The sequence below is a fragment of the Drosophila simulans genome, chromosome 3L (genome assembly GCF_016746395.2).
Source record: "Drosophila simulans strain w501 chromosome 3L, Prin_Dsim_3.1, whole genome shotgun sequence".
Lineage (NCBI taxonomy): Eukaryota > Metazoa > Arthropoda > Insecta > Diptera > Drosophilidae > Drosophila > Drosophila simulans.
Genome location: NC_052522.2, coordinates 22,469,169 through 22,484,622, shown reverse-complemented (window position 1 = coordinate 22,484,622; position 15,454 = coordinate 22,469,169). Strand labels below are relative to the sequence as shown.

Genomic DNA, 15,454 nt, shown 5'->3' with positions numbered 1-15,454 from the left:
TACGCTCGCCTTCACAATTATTAAGCATAAAACCAGATTTTAATTGATACAACTCACAAACACCGTTTCGAATCGAACTGTATTTTGTATGCCCTAAATGCGTAGTTGTGTGGAAGTCCGAAATACCTATCCATAGAAAGTCAGTTACATCGCAAACTGGCCGCGCTGCTTCGAGGGCCCTGGGTGTGCATCAACCTGGTCAGACTTGGAACTTTGCTGGTAAACCAGGCCGTCCACGCCGGGAATGGTGTTGCATCCCACGCAGGCGTGCAAAGTGTCGTGAATGAAGATGTCGCAGTCAACGCAGAAGAACTGCTTGCAGAAACCGCATCTGAAGACGACTTTATCGGCGACCTTGTCAACGCCCTGCCCGAGGGCTTTGGCGCAGCCGTAACACTCCCTGACATCGCTGGTGAAGTCGGAGGACGAAGCAGGCATCGCCTCAAACGGCAGTTCCTCAAAGTTTGGCACCGGGAAAAGGTGGTGGTAGGAACGCGCCAAGTGCGGCGCTGAGACCAGGGTGAGGCCGCAGGACTGGCACTCCACTGGCAGCTCGCAGTACTTGCTGTTGCACTGCGGGCAGTGGTGGCCAGTGGTGGTGAGTTCACTGGGCTCCTCCAAGTTCTCTATGTGGCACATGCACATGGACAACGGCGCGTCCTTGCCCTCAACTTCGTTCTTGGTGTGCGGGAAGCCCATGCGAATAAGCGAGTTGTGCTGAGTCTTGGCGGCGGGCGGCGGATCCACCTGAGACATGAGTTGATCCCGAAAATGGGCGTCATCCAAGACAGCCCCGAAGGTGCCCATTGTTTGCTGAGTGAGGTAGCGGGCCACGTGAATCTCAGCCGACAGGGAAATAACCGAGCAGCGTATGCCCTCCTTTTTTAACTCGTCGATGGTGAGGTTAATGTCGACAGGATCGCATGTGGTGAGCGAGCCCATGATAATGACGATCTCTCGGGAGGCGTGCGATGGCACCACCTTAAGCGATTTCAGCGCCAGATCTAGGCCATTTTGCAGCGACGGCTCGCTGGTCAAGGACACGTTAGCCAGGCTAAACAAAAAGGGGATATAAATGGAGAACGCTGGCTTGATTTGGGGCTTACCTCTCTAGCGCTTTGAGGTGCACGCGCGAAGTGCCGGTAAGTTCGGTCACCTTCTCCGCTCGCTTAGCTTTTAGCGCTATCAGTCCTAATTGGCTGATGGGGTTCTGATCGAAGAACTCCTCGATGAACAGCTCTAGCAGCTTGACGGTGCACCGCAGGCGTGTGGGTTTCAGATCAGGCACGCTCATGGACTCAGAACAATCTAGCACGACGAACATGTGGCGCATCATGCCCAGCCGGTTCTGCTTGGTCTTTTGAGCCTGCCTCTGCCGCTTGGCCTTCTGAATGATCTCTGCAATGGCTCCATCCAGCATCCCATCCTCGTCGTCCTTGATGGCCTCCCTAATAGGATGAAAAGTAAGTGCGGGCTTACATTGTCACGCACACCATCGCACCATGTCTTTTCATAGCCCGTTTCCCAGCGGTACTCCTTCTGGTCCTCCTGCTCATCGTCGGCCATACTTGCAGTCCTGATGCACTACCAAGTCAAAGCGAGAAAGAACAGCAATAAACGCTAAATGAAATGCGCCGGCTAATGTAACAGTGTGTACACACAGGGCCTACGATAAATACAACGCTCTGGGTGGCAACCCTGGGTAAGTATTTATATCAATAAATATCTACAAAGGAATGAAATAATAAAATAAAGTAATATTTGAATTTCTTATCAAATATTAACAAAAAAAATTACAATATTATTATTATTGCTTAGCGCCCATAGTTGCCACATCAATAAATATTTCCACCACGATGCCCCATTGGCTAACTAAGTGCACCGCCACGCGGGCGAACGGAAAAGGGCGCTACACCCTAAGTTTGGGCACTTAAAACTGTGTGTGCATTGAAACCCGCGTATTTATATCATATATGATATTCGAAAAAACCTTTGAAATCTTAAAATTTACTGGACTGCAGTAAGTTTAAGGCTATCGGCAGCCGATACACTCCAAGTTATATTGGGATTTATAAATATCCGCACAGAAGAGCATTCTAAGGTCCGCACAGCCGGAACCAAATCATCTCTGGACACTTTCCGTGCAGCCGATTTTCGCGTTTGGCATTCAGAGTTCGCGCGTACAACTGTTAGCAGCAGTAGAGCTGCTCGTGTTGAAAAATCGGGAGTCAGTTAAATTAAAATAACCGTTTGAAACAACATTCAGTTTGATATTTATCCAAAATTGTTTGTGAAGGTGTGTACCAAAGTGTTCTGGAGAAATCTTTTAAATTAATGATATGTGAAATAGGCTTATTTGCAAACATATCTGGCCTATATCTAGTGCCTGCAAAGTTTTAGCGGGCAAAATGAAATTGTGAACTATGATATTATTTAAACGATATGTTATACTTTTTTTTTTTTAATGAAAACAAATAGGATCGAACCATAGCGTTTTATTTATTCTAATTTTTAACTGTGTTGAGCTACAAATGCATTTGTAACAGATAAGCTTAAGTTACTAATAAAGTCGCATTACGCATAGTTCGTGCTTTTCTGTGTTTTATTATATTATATATCTACTACAGTGCGGCAGCTCGTCCTTTATTGATGTACTTAGTGTTTTTTTTTCGGCTGCCTAAGCGCCGCTGCATTTTGCCCACTGCAGATGTACATATGCTTGAACTCACCATATCGGGCACACACCGCAGACAGCGACCGCTCGCGTTGCCACCTAGTTCAAGTTAGCCCAAACACACCACGGCACTGTACTTTTTCTTCGCCGTTTACCTATATTTTAAAATCAAGCAATAACAAATAATTAGACTCCATTCAACACTATTTTTAAGTCACACTTTAAATGCTCCCTACAGAGGTTTGGGCGCTGGAGTCGTGAATAATGTTGGCACAGGAGATTTCACCTACGGAAATCGGCAAACACGCAAACATTATAAGAGGTGAGTGGCTTAAAACAGTGGCGAATAAGTTTTATTGTTAATTTTTTGTTCTGCCCTGCAGCTGCCCAGGAGGAATTGGCAAACATGGACGTTCTTGTGTGCGGACGCTGTCTCCGGGCCTACAACTTCGTGGAAGAGTTTCAGGCCCACAAAGAGGATGCCTGCGAAAAGGAAAATGCAAATTTGAAGGAATCGCTCGACCCCAAGCCCACCATCTGGGCTTTCACACTATGGAAAGCTACTCAGCTGCACTCGCGCAAGGACGCGTCCGGCAACTCGTGGGCCTTGTACCAGCATTGGGTAAAACTGGACGATAGCGTCCGCGAGCCGTGGATTGTGGCTGGGAAGACCATACAGTCATTCGGCAAAATTGCACACGGACAACTCCAGGACATGCCTGTGCGAATCACAAAGACTGTGGTCAATCCAAACAATAACAACACATCAAATAGCAACAACAACAACTCGAGCGTCTCCCCTACCAGAAGTAATACAAAACATTTGAAAAAAATGTCACACTTCTTATTAAACTATATTTAAATCAACAGAATCACCAACCGGTAAGCTGCCTACGTTAGCCAATCAACTAAAGGATACAGAAAACGAAAGACCCAAGTCCAAGCCGGGCACACCAACGCCTTCCTCAGTTCCCTCTGCCGGAGCCGTGAAGCCCAACAACCGCATAGCCATTAGGGTCGATTCCAAGACAGATCAGCGCACCGAAGAGCCAGTGGAGAAGATAGTCGCTAAGCGCTTTAACCCGCGCCGGAAGACTCACGAGTATTTGGTTAAATGGGTTGATCGCTCGCATCATGAAAACACCTGGGAGGTGATGGCCAATCTCGAGCGTGTGCCATACTTTCTGCAGATGTTCGAAAAGCAATTGGCGCGTCAGAAACTTACTAGGGAGAAGGGTCTGGATGCTCTGAAGCGCATGCAGTCATCAGGGACAAACGCAAAGTCAGATACTGCCTCCCCACTCAGCCCACTTCCGACGTCGTCGCAAGTATCGCCATCTTCTCGGCCCTCGCGAACTTCCAAGACCAAGGCCATGGACGCCTTTAAGCAGTGGGTCAATGAAACCGTCGGCGGAGATGGATCCTCCTCGCCTTCCTCGGCAAACGAAGATGAATCCTCCACGGAACAGGAATGGCCACCGTCTTCAGGAGCGATCAAGCGAAAGCTGAACAATACAGACTCAAGTTTAGAGGGGAGCGGGGTAAACGACTCGATGGACCTAGAGGACCTTGAAGAGGATCTTCCATCCCACACCGTGAAACGTCTAAAAAACGGAGGAAGCTCCGTGCAGCTGAACAAGCCACGGATTCAGCCCACGGAAAAGCAGCAGACTAAAGTTAACGGCAATTCCACCTCGCCCTTAACGGAACAGAGAATGGGTGAAATCATCTATACTGAGGACAGCACGAGCTCCGGCATGTTTCGCAAGCCCGAGATGCCAAACACAATAAATTTGGTAATAACAAAGAATCCTATTTCTACGCAGCAGTCAATTGATAACAATGATCTTAATTCGTTGCAGAAAAAGGAGAAACCAGAGTGTCCCGTGCGGTATCTTTCGCGCTCCGAGGTGGGCAGCAGCACAAGAGGCGTTTTTCGGGTTGAAAGTTCCGAGGCGTCGGCACCCGTTTCGCCTGCACCCGTTCCGCAAAAAGTGATCGCCGCGCCGCCCACGGCAGGCATAGCCAAGCGTTTGCCAATGGCTCGACCTGCGCATTCGGGCGTTAACTCGCCCATCACTGTGGGCCAGCGACAACACGCGATTCGCGCCCCCGGCCACGGCCCAGTAACAACAGCACTTCATCGCCGTCCTGCAGTGGGTGGTACATCCCATGTGCGCCAAAACTTGCAGCAGACGCCCGGCCGGGCTCACCCGGGCGGTCGAGTCCTTGCACGGGCCGGTGTCGGAACTCCGCAACATCGCCAACAAGTACAAACTCCTCAGGGTGCCAAGGCAGTTACGCCAGAGCAAAAGATTTTACAGCTGTCAAAGTCAGGGGACTTGAAAGTTACGCGTAAAGTAGTGACCCGGGAAGAGTTGTTGGCTCAGCGCTCTGCCCAGGCACGCCAGCGTCAGGCTCTGTCTCAGCAGCAGTCCAGTCAACAACAGAAAGCGACTCCTGGCCGGCAAAGAATAGCTTCCAAGCCAACAATCCAGCCAACGCCCCTGCAAATGGAACTGGAGGAGGAGATTAATCAGCACCAAGCTCAGTTGTGTCCAATCACCGGCAAGCTTATTGGTCAGGAGGAGACCCAACTGCAAATGGAGCAGGAGCAGCAGCAGGAGCAACAACGAGAGCAGTTGGAAGCCGCGGCACAGGCCCTTTTGGGCAGCGATCAACAAGTTCTTACCAACGAGGACGGCTCGGCATTGCTGGTGCGGGGAGAGGACGGCACTGTTTACCAGGTAGCGGGAAAAAATGCGGAGGGACAAACTATTCTCGTTACGCAGGGCCCGGATGGAGAACAGCAGTTTGCGTACGTGGCAGCCGCAGAGGGAGAAGACCAGGATGTTCTTTCCCTTGACCACGCAGTGGCCGAAGCCGTTCAGGCCGGGGAACAGGTTGAGTCTCACGGCGTCGGAGCAGCTACGGCGGACGGTGAACAGATTCTCGTATCCATGACAGAGGAGGAGTTGGCGCAACACCAGGTGCTTCAACAAGCGGAGGCTTCTGCCGCCGGAACCGGAACGCCACCCACAGCTCAGATCCATATCACGACCTCAGACAGCGATGGCACGGAATCCCAGATACCAGCGGAGGTGGTACAGGCAGATTTGCCTTCACCGGGTAAGTCGTGTTTTTTCATAGAATTTGTAGGATATCAACAGTAAAGTTTGACAAAGCCAGCCTCTTCTGTTGGCTTTTATACCCGTTACTCGTAGATTAATAATAAAAGTACATAACAGGTAGAAGGAAGCTTTTTCGGCCATATAAAGTATATATTTCCTATATATATAATCCGGATCAATAGACGAGCCGATCTAGCCATGTCCGTCTGTTTGTCTGTCGGTATGAACGTAGGGAACTGAGTAACTATAACAGCTAGAATTACTAAGTATGCATATTCCAGAGACGCTTTTTTGATACCCGAGGGGTATCTGATAGTCGATAAAATCGTCTATAGCATTTTCCTAGCTTTCCTTCTTGGAGGTAGCCTTATATAAAACTGAATTGCATTGAATATTATAACAATATTTGGGGATTATTCTTCAAAAACTAACTACTTGTTCTTTTTCAGGAGGTACGCGTCGCGTTGTTTTGTTGCTTCAGGATGGCACCTTCATGATGACTGAGATGCACGAAGATCAGTTTAAGACGCTCAACATCCCAACGTAAAATCATGTTAATAGTAGTATCCGTACATATAATTAGGCTTAGTTTTTAAGACTATAATATTGAAAGAACCTGACGTTGCTAGGTTCTTCCCATTTCCACTTTTGTTTGGTCCTAGCCAACCCACTCTCTTGGCCATGAGTATGCACCACCAATGACTGAGAGCCGTGTTTGCTACTAGTGAATATTATTCTTTCAAAAGCATACTGGGAACCAGAACGCTAAACCTCTAGCGAAACAATAATGCTGCGCCGGGGAAACAAAAGGCATCGTACGATGAAATAAATTATGCGAATACCTTATTTAAAACATTATTTTGTCGTGGGAGGCAAGCAGTTCTACGATATTTACAACTGCAGCCAAGGTGAGAGATTCTTTCATCGATGTTCTCATATTTTGTAATTTCCGCACGCACAAACAAAACATGCATTTATCGGCGTCCCATCAATGGTTGGTAATATTTTGGACTTGCTTTTAATTTACAACTCGTAAAATCATTAAGTAAATCTTTGTCGTAGAAAGTTTTAAATTTCCCGAAATGCATAATTTTGCTTTTAACATGAATCGTTAAATAACAATAACGGACTTAGATGTAAGTAAAATTACATTAGATATGAATTGTAAATTATTTAAGTTCTTTTAAACTAGAAAACGAAACGATAACATCATGTATCTCCGTAAAGATAGCACAAGCAAGCGGCTATGGGAGAGCAAAGCCTAAATGTTATCAGACTGCATTTTTCAAATGCTTTTCTAAGCGTAGGGTTGCAATTTTCTTGATCAATACAGTAGCGTAGGTCTCACTTATATCACTCATAAGCCGGCTTACTTTTGCAAATCAAAACGAATATTTAAACTTTCGAGCCCAATAAACAAAGAATTTCAGTGAAGTTGAATTTATTTATAACTCTTTCTGGAACTTCGCAATAAAAAAGCCCACCGTGTCTGCATTTGCTCCGCTTGGACCGAATCGCTGCAAGAGACGAGACTTAGATGCCTCGAAACCGGGAAGCGAAAGTCCGGGACCGCCCCAGCGGGGAGTGGCATCTGTTAGGCGCAGCTGGACAAATTTTCCCAGTGCCCAGGCCACAAGACATTCGCACTCATCCTCGGTGACGGTGCACGTGCTATATACAAGGGTGCCGCCAGGACGAAGGAGCTGCACTGCCTGTTCAAAAAGTCGGCGCTGAATAGGGGGATATGAGGACAGGACCTTGGCCTGTTTAATGCTGCAGGACAACTGTGGCCGGTTGCCCAGGCCACTGCAGGGTGCATCGAGCAGGATTCGGTCAAAGCTTTCACATGGAAACGGAGGCCCAGTGAATTCTCCAACGGGTGCAGATGGAGCGTCCGGTGCCACTGCCTTAGTGGAGTTAAAAACATGCGCCGTAATGCATTTGTAGTGTCCCAATTTGGGCAGCATGCTGCGGACCCTACTGGCCGAGTTGTCTAGGGCCACCACAGATCCCCGATCGCCCATCAACTCGGCTATGTGGCTCGTTTTGTTACCCGGAGCGGCACACATGTCCAGTATGCGCTCGCCGGGCTGCGGATCCAGGACACGGACGCATACAATAGAAGGCAGGTTCTGCAAAAGGCCGTTTTCGTTGCTTAGGTCCCCCAGCGAGGGCACTCCGCTGACGTTCGACCTCATTTCCACGGCCACTCCGGAGGCGGGCTTCTCTGCGTTGTTGAACAGCTGATACCGCTGCATCAACACCTTGCCTGTACCCAGGAAAACCTTATTCGGGCTTTCGTACCGCTTGACTGTCCCCCGCTTGCATTTTCCATCCAGATCTGCGTAGACATTGACGAGTTCCTCCCGCTCAGTGTTTGACTCCATAGCTAGAACACCGGGGGCGTATATGTGGGCGCCTCGCAGTAGTGCAGCTCCGCAGTTAGTGTCAACCACTACCTCCTTCAGCTCGGAGTCGGCCACAGCTTTGGTGAGCTGTGAGTCCAGCGGATCAATGCACAACATCTCGGGTAGGTCTGGCAAGCAGTAAATCCTTGGAGATTTTACACCGTAACGAGCGGTGAGTTTTTCTTCAACCTTTTTCTGGAACGCGTCAACGGAACACCGAAGAGTGTTCACCCTGTAAGTGGTGACTTTGGGAGTAAGGCACAGCCATTCCAGCAGCGGAGCAAGTGCAGCCGACTTGACAAAACCAGGAATCAACAGTTAATCAAATTTGCAAACCAATTTTTGTTGTAAATACGGAGTGGCCCACATGGAAAGTACATACATTTACTTTAAGGATATCGGCTTCCAGCAGCGGGTTCCCCAAAAATGGTGTTTTTGGGTAAAACATGTGAATATGATCGTTCTTTAACTTAGTTCAAATCACCTGGATAGTGATTTTTATCGATTCATCATTGTGCGACAATGATGAATCGATTAATCCAAATCGTTGGCAACTCTAGCCGAGGTGGCGGAGAAGAGACGTGGCAGCATTTCTAGAGTTTTCACCACGGGACTGCGCAGTATCGTCATCCCGCTCTAGCTAATGTGCTGCGCCCATCTCAATCGGCAACGTTTATGTTGGTGAGTTTGCAGTTTTTTCAACAGCAAGTGTATTCTCGGTCAAGTTTTATTTTGCTCTGTGATTTTAGACATTTCCAATCAGAAGTTTTTAAAATTTCCGCTCCTACACGTGTGCATTTGATTCAATTAGTTGGTGCGTATGCGTTTTCAGTCGAAATAGGGGGTGGTATGTCATTGCAGAGATACTTTTCTTGATTTTAAGAACTTCCGCAGTAATGTAGATGTTCGTGTGAGTGTTTAGTGTGGGCTATCCACGCACACTCGCGCAACGTACGCGGCTGTGGTGAATAGTGGAAGTATTAGTATTGGAAGCCGCACGAACTTATCGTCGGTGCTTTGTTTATAGCATTATCGTATCAGGAGACAAGGATAAGCTCTCCTTTAATCAAATAACATAACTAAATTATATAATTGGTAAAAATATACCAACTCTGCTCGACAGACAACAGTGACTTGTGCTCGTCGACTATCGGTAGCGGATGCTATCGATACATTTCTCCCCATTATCTTTCTATTCGCAATTCGGTGTGTGGTGTGTTTAGCAGCAGAGAAAATTCAATCAAAGAAAAGTCGACAAAAAAAGGCAGAATAATCGGTAAATGGACGTGTAAAGTGTCACTGAACTCACAAGGATCTCAGTTAAAAGAAGCCCAAGTAACTTTGCACCGATCCCTGTATTCTTGTAAAAACAAGGGACGGCGGCCGCCGCATTTCACCAACCCATAAGAAAAAAGCGTACGTCACTCACACAGACGCAGGCAACCACGTATAAAGTTCAAAGTTGTCCGATCCCGATCCGAAACCCAACCAAAAGTGGGCTTCGTTGCGAAATGTCTGGACATGGGGCGTGGGCTGACGAAGCGTTCATCTTCGAGCAGTGACGTCTTCCGCCTGGAGCTCTATTTAAACTGGCATTAAAGGCAGCAAAGGCAGGGCGGCTCAACGCAGTTGGCAACCCTGGCGCCTGCGGGTGTATGCGTGAGTGTGCGGTGGTGGGCTGCCTCGCTTCCCTCAGCGCTAAATTAAAAGCTGCTACGTGTAGTTTTCGATTTCGGCTGCTTCCAAGCCAACTATCGTCAGCTGGCATCAGCATCTTCTCAGTAACGTGGAGCACCTATCTTTGCGCACTACCGGTAGGGAGAAGAAGTCTCTGGGGTGTTAGTTCCCTATAAAAGCAAAAAACTGTTGGCAAAACTTAGATTTTTGGATATCCGATTGCTGTCAAACGAAAGGTTTCCGTATGTTTCGCTGGCTCATTGCGTTCCTCGATGTTAACATGAATTGCTCAGCCATCGGTTGCAGGGCTCAAAAGGCGGCAGCGGTGACTCAGCGCAGAGTTCGGGAGCTTCCCCTCCGCCCAGCAAGTTCGCTGAAAACTGCAAGTTACCTGGCCTTATCATTCACGCACTTCTCAGCCCGCACGTTTCTTGCGTACTCGGTGTAAAGTGGGCGGAGGAAGTTGGAAGGGAGGCGCTGAGCGCCGACAGCCGTCATGGTTCTATACTAAAAATCGATATCTTATCAGCCAGCCGCTAGCGGGGCAAACACCAAAAGCAAGCGACTCGTGTTTCATACATCCTCCCTTTCGCGTTATATTTAAGTGTGGAATTAATTACATAAACAAATTTCCTGATTTTCGCACACTGACACATTGAAGACGTCTTTATTACAATAAACCAAAACGAATTTCGTTATTGATTAGGCTCTTCCGGTTTTTGTATGACTCAGAGGGGCTAAGAGCCATTCAACACGTAAGAGCGATCTGGTTGAACACAAGTGAATCAAACACCAGAGGAGCTTCGGCGCACCCGTCCTTTGAGTTAACTTCTCCCAGCCACGAAAAATTCCCGACTACAATTGTCTATTTTTTGGACTATTCACAGATTCTCCCAGTCCATGCACACAAGTCCGCAGTTTGCATATTCTGATCGGTATTGCAACTCGGATTTGAACTTGTCATAATTCCAGCCAGCAGACAGAGAGCAGGCCAACCAGAGATCCAACTTCCTACGACTACCGAGCATCCGAAAGACAAACAGCAGCCATGGGAAACGTATTCGCGAACTTGTTCAAAGGCCTATTCGGCAAAAAGGAAATGAGGATATTGATGGTCGGTTTGGATGCCGCTGGTAAAACCACAATTCTGTACAAACTCAAATTAGGCGAAATTGTTACAACGATACCTACCATTGGTAAGTATAATTAGCACCTTTAATGTATCTTTTCCACATCTAATATCTTATGGTTCCCCCTAGGTTTCAATGTGGAGACTGTAGAATACAAGAATATTAGCTTTACAGTGTGGGATGTGGGTGGCCAAGACAAAATTCGTCCCCTGTGGAGGCACTACTTCCAGAATACACAAGTAAGTGTGATTTCAGCTTTCCCCCAGATTCCAGAAAATTCTACATGATGTTAACAGCTTGTAATGATTATGCATTGTGATTATTCAAGTTTATTTTGTTTCAAGACGGGACTGACTATATTATCTTAGAGATCTAACTTCTACGATTCAAGCCAGGACAATTGGAGTAAAGTTTTCATCTTAATCGTTTCAGGGTCTTATCTTCGTCGTGGACAGCAATGACCGAGAGCGTATCGGGGAGGCGAGAGAGGAGCTGATGCGCATGCTGGCAGAGGACGAGCTGAGGGATGCAGTCTTACTAATCTTCGCTAACAAACAGGTAGGTCCAAGCAAAGGTTGTCGTTATCAGCAGCCAGTTGTTCGGTCCTTATATTCTCACACTAATATTGCACCTCGCTCTTTTCTGGGATCATTTTAGGATCTGCCAAATGCAATGAACGCGGCCGAAATCACCGACAAGCTCGGCTTGCACTCACTCAGAAACCGCAACTGGTACATCCAGGCGACGTGTGCAACTAGCGGCGATGGGCTCTACGAGGGACTCGACTGGCTGTCCAACCAACTGAAGAACGCTAATCGCTAATTAAACACTAAAATTAAAGCAACAATATGAATACAACTAACTCTGATTTCAAGCGAGCCGAAGCAGTTAACCAGCAACCAGAACCATAGCAAGAGCGGCTGAAGGACATCCAACATCCAGCGGTAAACGGTGGAAATCGACATCAGCAGGAATTTTCACAAACAGCAGCAGCGGCACCAACACCAACAACAAGAGCAGCAGATCTTCGCATAACTTAAAGGGCTCCTCATGTCCGTATTTCCAAACAAGAAACTGAAATTGTTTATTGAATTGCAAAAACATAACCTTTCAAGCAGCATATAAAGAACGCTATAATATAATTTAAATTCGTATACATAATTATTGGATGTTTAAAAGCAAAACGAGTAAAAGAAAAGCCCAACCAATCACACAAGAAAGGAAACTATAGTATATGGTATAAAAATGTCTTTTTTAAGTTATTTTTGTCCTCTCCCTCCCCCTCATCAAAATATATATTTCTTTTTAATTTTATAAATATAAAAGTAATATTAATGAGAAAAAACTGTAATTGTAATTGCTCTTTAAAAATACAACAAATACCATTTTAATTTTTAACCCTTTTGTTTCTTGTTGTCGCTTGGTCACGCAAAATCCATTAAAACTCACGCATATATATAAGACCATATTAAAAAGGAACGTACTACTTTAAAGGTAATTTGAAATAAAATTTAAATATTAATGAAAACTACTGCGCTGCTCAATTTTTGCATATGCTTTTCAAAAAGTCCGCGCGAAATCGTATCTGCCTATCGATACCGTGGTGCCATTCACATCAGTTGCCTATCGAATTGTCCACACTACACTAATTTCGGAATTTAACGTTGAACAACACTCATCGACCAATTGTCGGAAAAAATCGTCATTTTATTTTGTAAATTGGCAAAAGATTAAATAAAAGAAAGCACAACATGTCTGCCAAGCAAAACTCAAAGAAGTTCAAGTGGGCGCTGGACTTTAACGTGAGGTAAGTATTGCTAGCCTGCGCGGTGACAGAAGTTCTTACCACTTTTGCTTTTTGCTGCAGCAAAAATGCTGATATCCCTTCGCCGCTGGGCTACAATCCATCTGCCTTGGTGAACCAGAGCGAAGTGGTGCGCGACCAGCGCCTGGTCATCAAGAAGTCGTGGGACCTTGCCCTGGGACCTCTCAAGAACGTGAGTAGCAGCCCTTTGGAAAGACCCGTGGCTAACCTTTGGATTCCCTCAGATTCCCATGAACCTATTCATCATGTACATGTCAGGAAACTCGATTTCCATTTTTCCCATCATGATGGTCGGCATGATGCTGATCCGGCCTATCAAGGCCATCTTCACCACCCAGGTGACTTCCAAAATGGCAGAGGGGGCCCAGGGAACTGGACAGCGCATTGTCTACTTCCTAGGCAACCTAGCAAACGTGGCCCTGGCCCTCTACAAGTGCCACAGCATGGGGCTCCTGCCCACCCACGCCTCCGATTGGTTGGCATTTGTCCAGCCTCAGACACGACTGGAATATTACGGCGGAGGAGTTTCGTTTGTCTAGTTTTACACATATAGATTCTCTTTATTTGATCATAGATAAATTTGTTTAAACTAAAAATGTGGTTTTATTCCGCCAGTCAGTCGTCTAGTATCTTCTTGGCCTCCTTTTTGATGTCATCCACCAGTTTTTCGCCGGGCGATCTGTTAATGAAAATGGTAAAATAATTAAGATACATATTGATCATAGCATATGATATGATCTTAATTAAGCTTGATTTCGACATGGCTGCACCTGGCAAAGAGTTTTTATTGAGAACAGCGATCATTTAACCACAATGGAAGGAAATCATCTCGACTTCATACGCTTTTTTTCAGCACTTCGTCCTATTTTCAGAATTTGTAAAACAAGCGCGTGGAAAGCTCAATATAAGATATCGCAAAAAAAACCAGGTTTAGTTGACAAATTTGGGCTTATAAAATTTTTACAATTTTAATAACAAAGGTCTCTCTATGACTTTGAATTTAGCGAAGGTAACGTTATCCTTGTACAAAACTACCAAGGCTGTTACTTGTTCTTGGTTTGATCCATTAGTTCCTTGAGTTTCTCATTGAAACGCTGGACCAATTTCTGGGGATCATCCACTCGGGGAACCTAAAGAAAACCACAGTATTAGGAGCCGGATCGAAAATGGGTTAGGATGCTTACCTCATAGTTCTGTGACACATAGATTCCCGTATAAACCCCGGCGCCAAAAGTTAACTGGAATGGAGAAAGAAGGATTATTAGAGTGGGTCGTGAAAATCTGCCTGAAGATGCCAATTTCGCATGCTGACCGTGGAGAAACATATCACTCGCTTGAAAGTCCAAAAGCGTTTTTTGGGACAACATGGCGAGGGCGGGCGAACTTCCGGTGGGCAAGTTTTCGCAGAGCGACTCTGCCCGCCAGTTTTGAGCCTCAAAACCTGCGCCCCAAGTCCAAGCAGTTTCATTTTAGCTTCCAGTCAATATAAACGATCAATTTAGTGAGGCCTGTGTTGTTTTTCAAAGAGTCCGAATCTTTTTACTCATGACTTGAGCGGTCGTGGTTAACATAATTTCCAACGACTAGGTGATTGTTTTATTTTTTGTGGATATTTAAGTTTGTGAGGCCTTATATAACCATGAACCAAAAGTCACTTATGTATGTATATATTCAACCAGGGAGCAAATAAGCTCAAATTGAACCAATTTTGGAATCTTTTTAACTGGTGCAATAACACTAGAATATTATTCTAATGTCTTTAGTTTTACCAATTGACTTTTGCTTTATCTGATCAAGAATATTTTGAATGTTGATGGTGCTTAACATTTTAATACTATTTTTTACTCGATAAAGTAAGACATTGCAATGTCTGGATCACAGTGCCTTGGGACGGTATTTTCAAGAGTATTTTACTTTGTCATTTATTTAATCAAGTAGTTGGTTTGGTTTTGACCCCGTAGATAACACATTTCCCCACTGTGCAGGTGCGCGTCATCGCCGCAAAAAGCAATACAAGCACAAAAACAACAGCAACGTTTTATCTCGTCTCCGATATGCATACCGTAGGAAACTTTTGTGAGTGCAGTACTTTTCAGGTGTGAAGCATAAACGTAAAAACATCAGGAAACCGGAAAACTTACCAGAAACTTGAGCATTGTGGAATAGCTGAAGGAGCCTTTGTCACCCGCCAGCGTGAGAGTCTTAGCAAATGTGAGAGAATGTAAAAAAGAAACGTCAAACGACGTTGCTTCGGCGCTTCGGCGGCAGCTGCTCGGAATCTGAAAACAGCTGACTGGCCCACTGCGATTTGTGTGTGTGTGGTTAGGTAATCGTGTTTGGCTGACTCCGATAACTATGGAGTTACTGCCTTTCGAGCACTGAACTTTTACTTCAATTTATGTAGTTATTATATTATGTATGAACAATTATTAGTTTGCGGTCACCGACGGCGAGCTCCTCGGTGGACGGGCGTAGGTGAAACTAAAACAAGGGCAACGCAATTAAAAGCTGAACGCAAAACGGCCAAAAATAAAACATGTTCGTGGATGCCGCATTCTCTAATATACATGTGTACATATGTATGGACATATTTACATATTGAAGTGCCT

General features: G+C 45.9%; 6 protein-coding genes and 1 non-coding gene across 13 annotated transcripts; 4 read left to right on the top strand and 3 right to left on the bottom strand.

The window, feature by feature from the left end:
• Positions 1-60: 60 nt before the first annotated feature.
• On the bottom strand, positions 61-1,679 carry LOC6739161 (general transcription factor IIH subunit 2). The gene is made up of 3 exons (XM_002085915.4): positions 1,502-1,679; positions 1,107-1,448; positions 61-1,054 (listed from the first exon to the last, which is right to left on the bottom strand). Exons 1-3 carry the CDS (start codon positions 1,564-1,566, stop codon positions 145-147), a joined length of 1,317 nt encoding a protein of 438 aa, XP_002085951.1. The 5' UTR covers positions 1,567-1,679; the 3' UTR covers positions 61-144.
• A 423-nt stretch (positions 1,680-2,102) lies between these two features.
• On the top strand, positions 2,103-7,239 carry LOC6739160. Of its 2 annotated transcripts, none has more exons than XM_016169060.3 (6): positions 2,103-2,296; positions 2,889-2,996; positions 3,058-3,483; positions 3,545-4,470; positions 4,537-5,803; positions 6,255-7,239. In XM_016169060.3, exons 2-6 carry the CDS (start codon positions 2,939-2,941, stop codon positions 6,350-6,352), a joined length of 2,775 nt encoding a protein of 924 aa, XP_016033014.1. In that variant the 5' UTR covers positions 2,103-2,296; positions 2,889-2,938; the 3' UTR covers positions 6,353-7,239. The 2 variants fall into 2 exon arrangements, with proteins under 2 accessions (XP_016033014.1, XP_016033013.1); XM_016169059.3 differs by having other exon boundaries at positions 2,105-2,296; positions 2,913-2,996.
• Positions 7,230-8,865, bottom strand: LOC6739159 (tRNA (cytosine(72)-C(5))-methyltransferase NSUN6). Its single transcript, XM_002085913.4, has 2 exons — positions 8,596-8,865; positions 7,230-8,507 (listed from the first exon to the last, which is right to left on the bottom strand). The coding sequence occupies exons 1-2, from the start codon at positions 8,659-8,661 to the stop codon at positions 7,251-7,253; spliced, it is 1,323 nt and encodes a 440-aa protein (XP_002085949.1). The 5' UTR covers positions 8,662-8,865; the 3' UTR covers positions 7,230-7,250.
• Positions 8,866-8,877: 12 nt separating this feature from the next.
• On the top strand, positions 8,878-12,827 carry LOC6739157 (ADP-ribosylation factor 1). 4 transcript variants are annotated; one of them, XM_044922983.1, is made up of 5 exons: positions 8,878-8,894; positions 10,778-11,086; positions 11,150-11,259; positions 11,453-11,578; positions 11,678-12,827. In XM_044922983.1, exons 2-5 carry the CDS (start codon positions 10,939-10,941, stop codon positions 11,840-11,842), a joined length of 549 nt encoding a protein of 182 aa, XP_044778918.1. In that variant the 5' UTR covers positions 8,878-8,894; positions 10,778-10,938; the 3' UTR covers positions 11,843-12,827. The 4 variants fall into 4 exon arrangements, with proteins under 4 accessions (XP_044778918.1, XP_016033010.1, XP_016033009.1 ...); XM_016169063.3 differs by having other exon boundaries at positions 8,893-9,027; XM_016169062.3 differs by lacking the exon at positions 8,878-8,894 and adding an exon at positions 9,245-9,489.
• On the top strand, positions 11,299-11,382 carry LOC120284874. Its single transcript, XR_005544136.1, has one exon. It is a non-coding gene; the product is annotated as a small nucleolar RNA SNORD21 (small nucleolar RNA).
• Positions 12,687-13,441, top strand: LOC6739156 (ER membrane protein complex subunit 4). Its single transcript, XM_002085911.4, has 3 exons — positions 12,687-12,827; positions 12,888-13,017; positions 13,070-13,441. Exons 1-3 carry the CDS (start codon positions 12,772-12,774, stop codon positions 13,382-13,384), a joined length of 501 nt encoding a protein of 166 aa, XP_002085947.2. The 5' UTR covers positions 12,687-12,771; the 3' UTR covers positions 13,385-13,441.
• On the bottom strand, positions 13,371-15,341 carry LOC6739155. Of its 3 annotated transcripts, none has more exons than XM_016171961.2 (4): positions 14,987-15,341; positions 14,030-14,083; positions 13,893-13,975; positions 13,371-13,524 (listed from the first exon to the last, which is right to left on the bottom strand). In XM_016171961.2, the coding sequence occupies exons 1-4, from the start codon at positions 14,999-15,001 to the stop codon at positions 13,461-13,463; spliced, it is 216 nt and encodes a 71-aa protein (XP_016033007.1). In that variant the 5' UTR covers positions 15,002-15,341; the 3' UTR covers positions 13,371-13,460. The 3 variants fall into 3 exon arrangements, 2 of the variants coding, with proteins under 2 accessions (XP_016033007.1, XP_016033006.1); XM_016171960.3 differs by lacking the exon at positions 14,987-15,341 and adding an exon at positions 14,158-14,445; XR_001599805.3 differs by lacking the exon at positions 14,987-15,341 and adding an exon at positions 14,158-14,447 and having other exon boundaries at positions 13,616-13,975.
• Between the last annotated feature and the right edge of the window lie 113 nt (positions 15,342-15,454).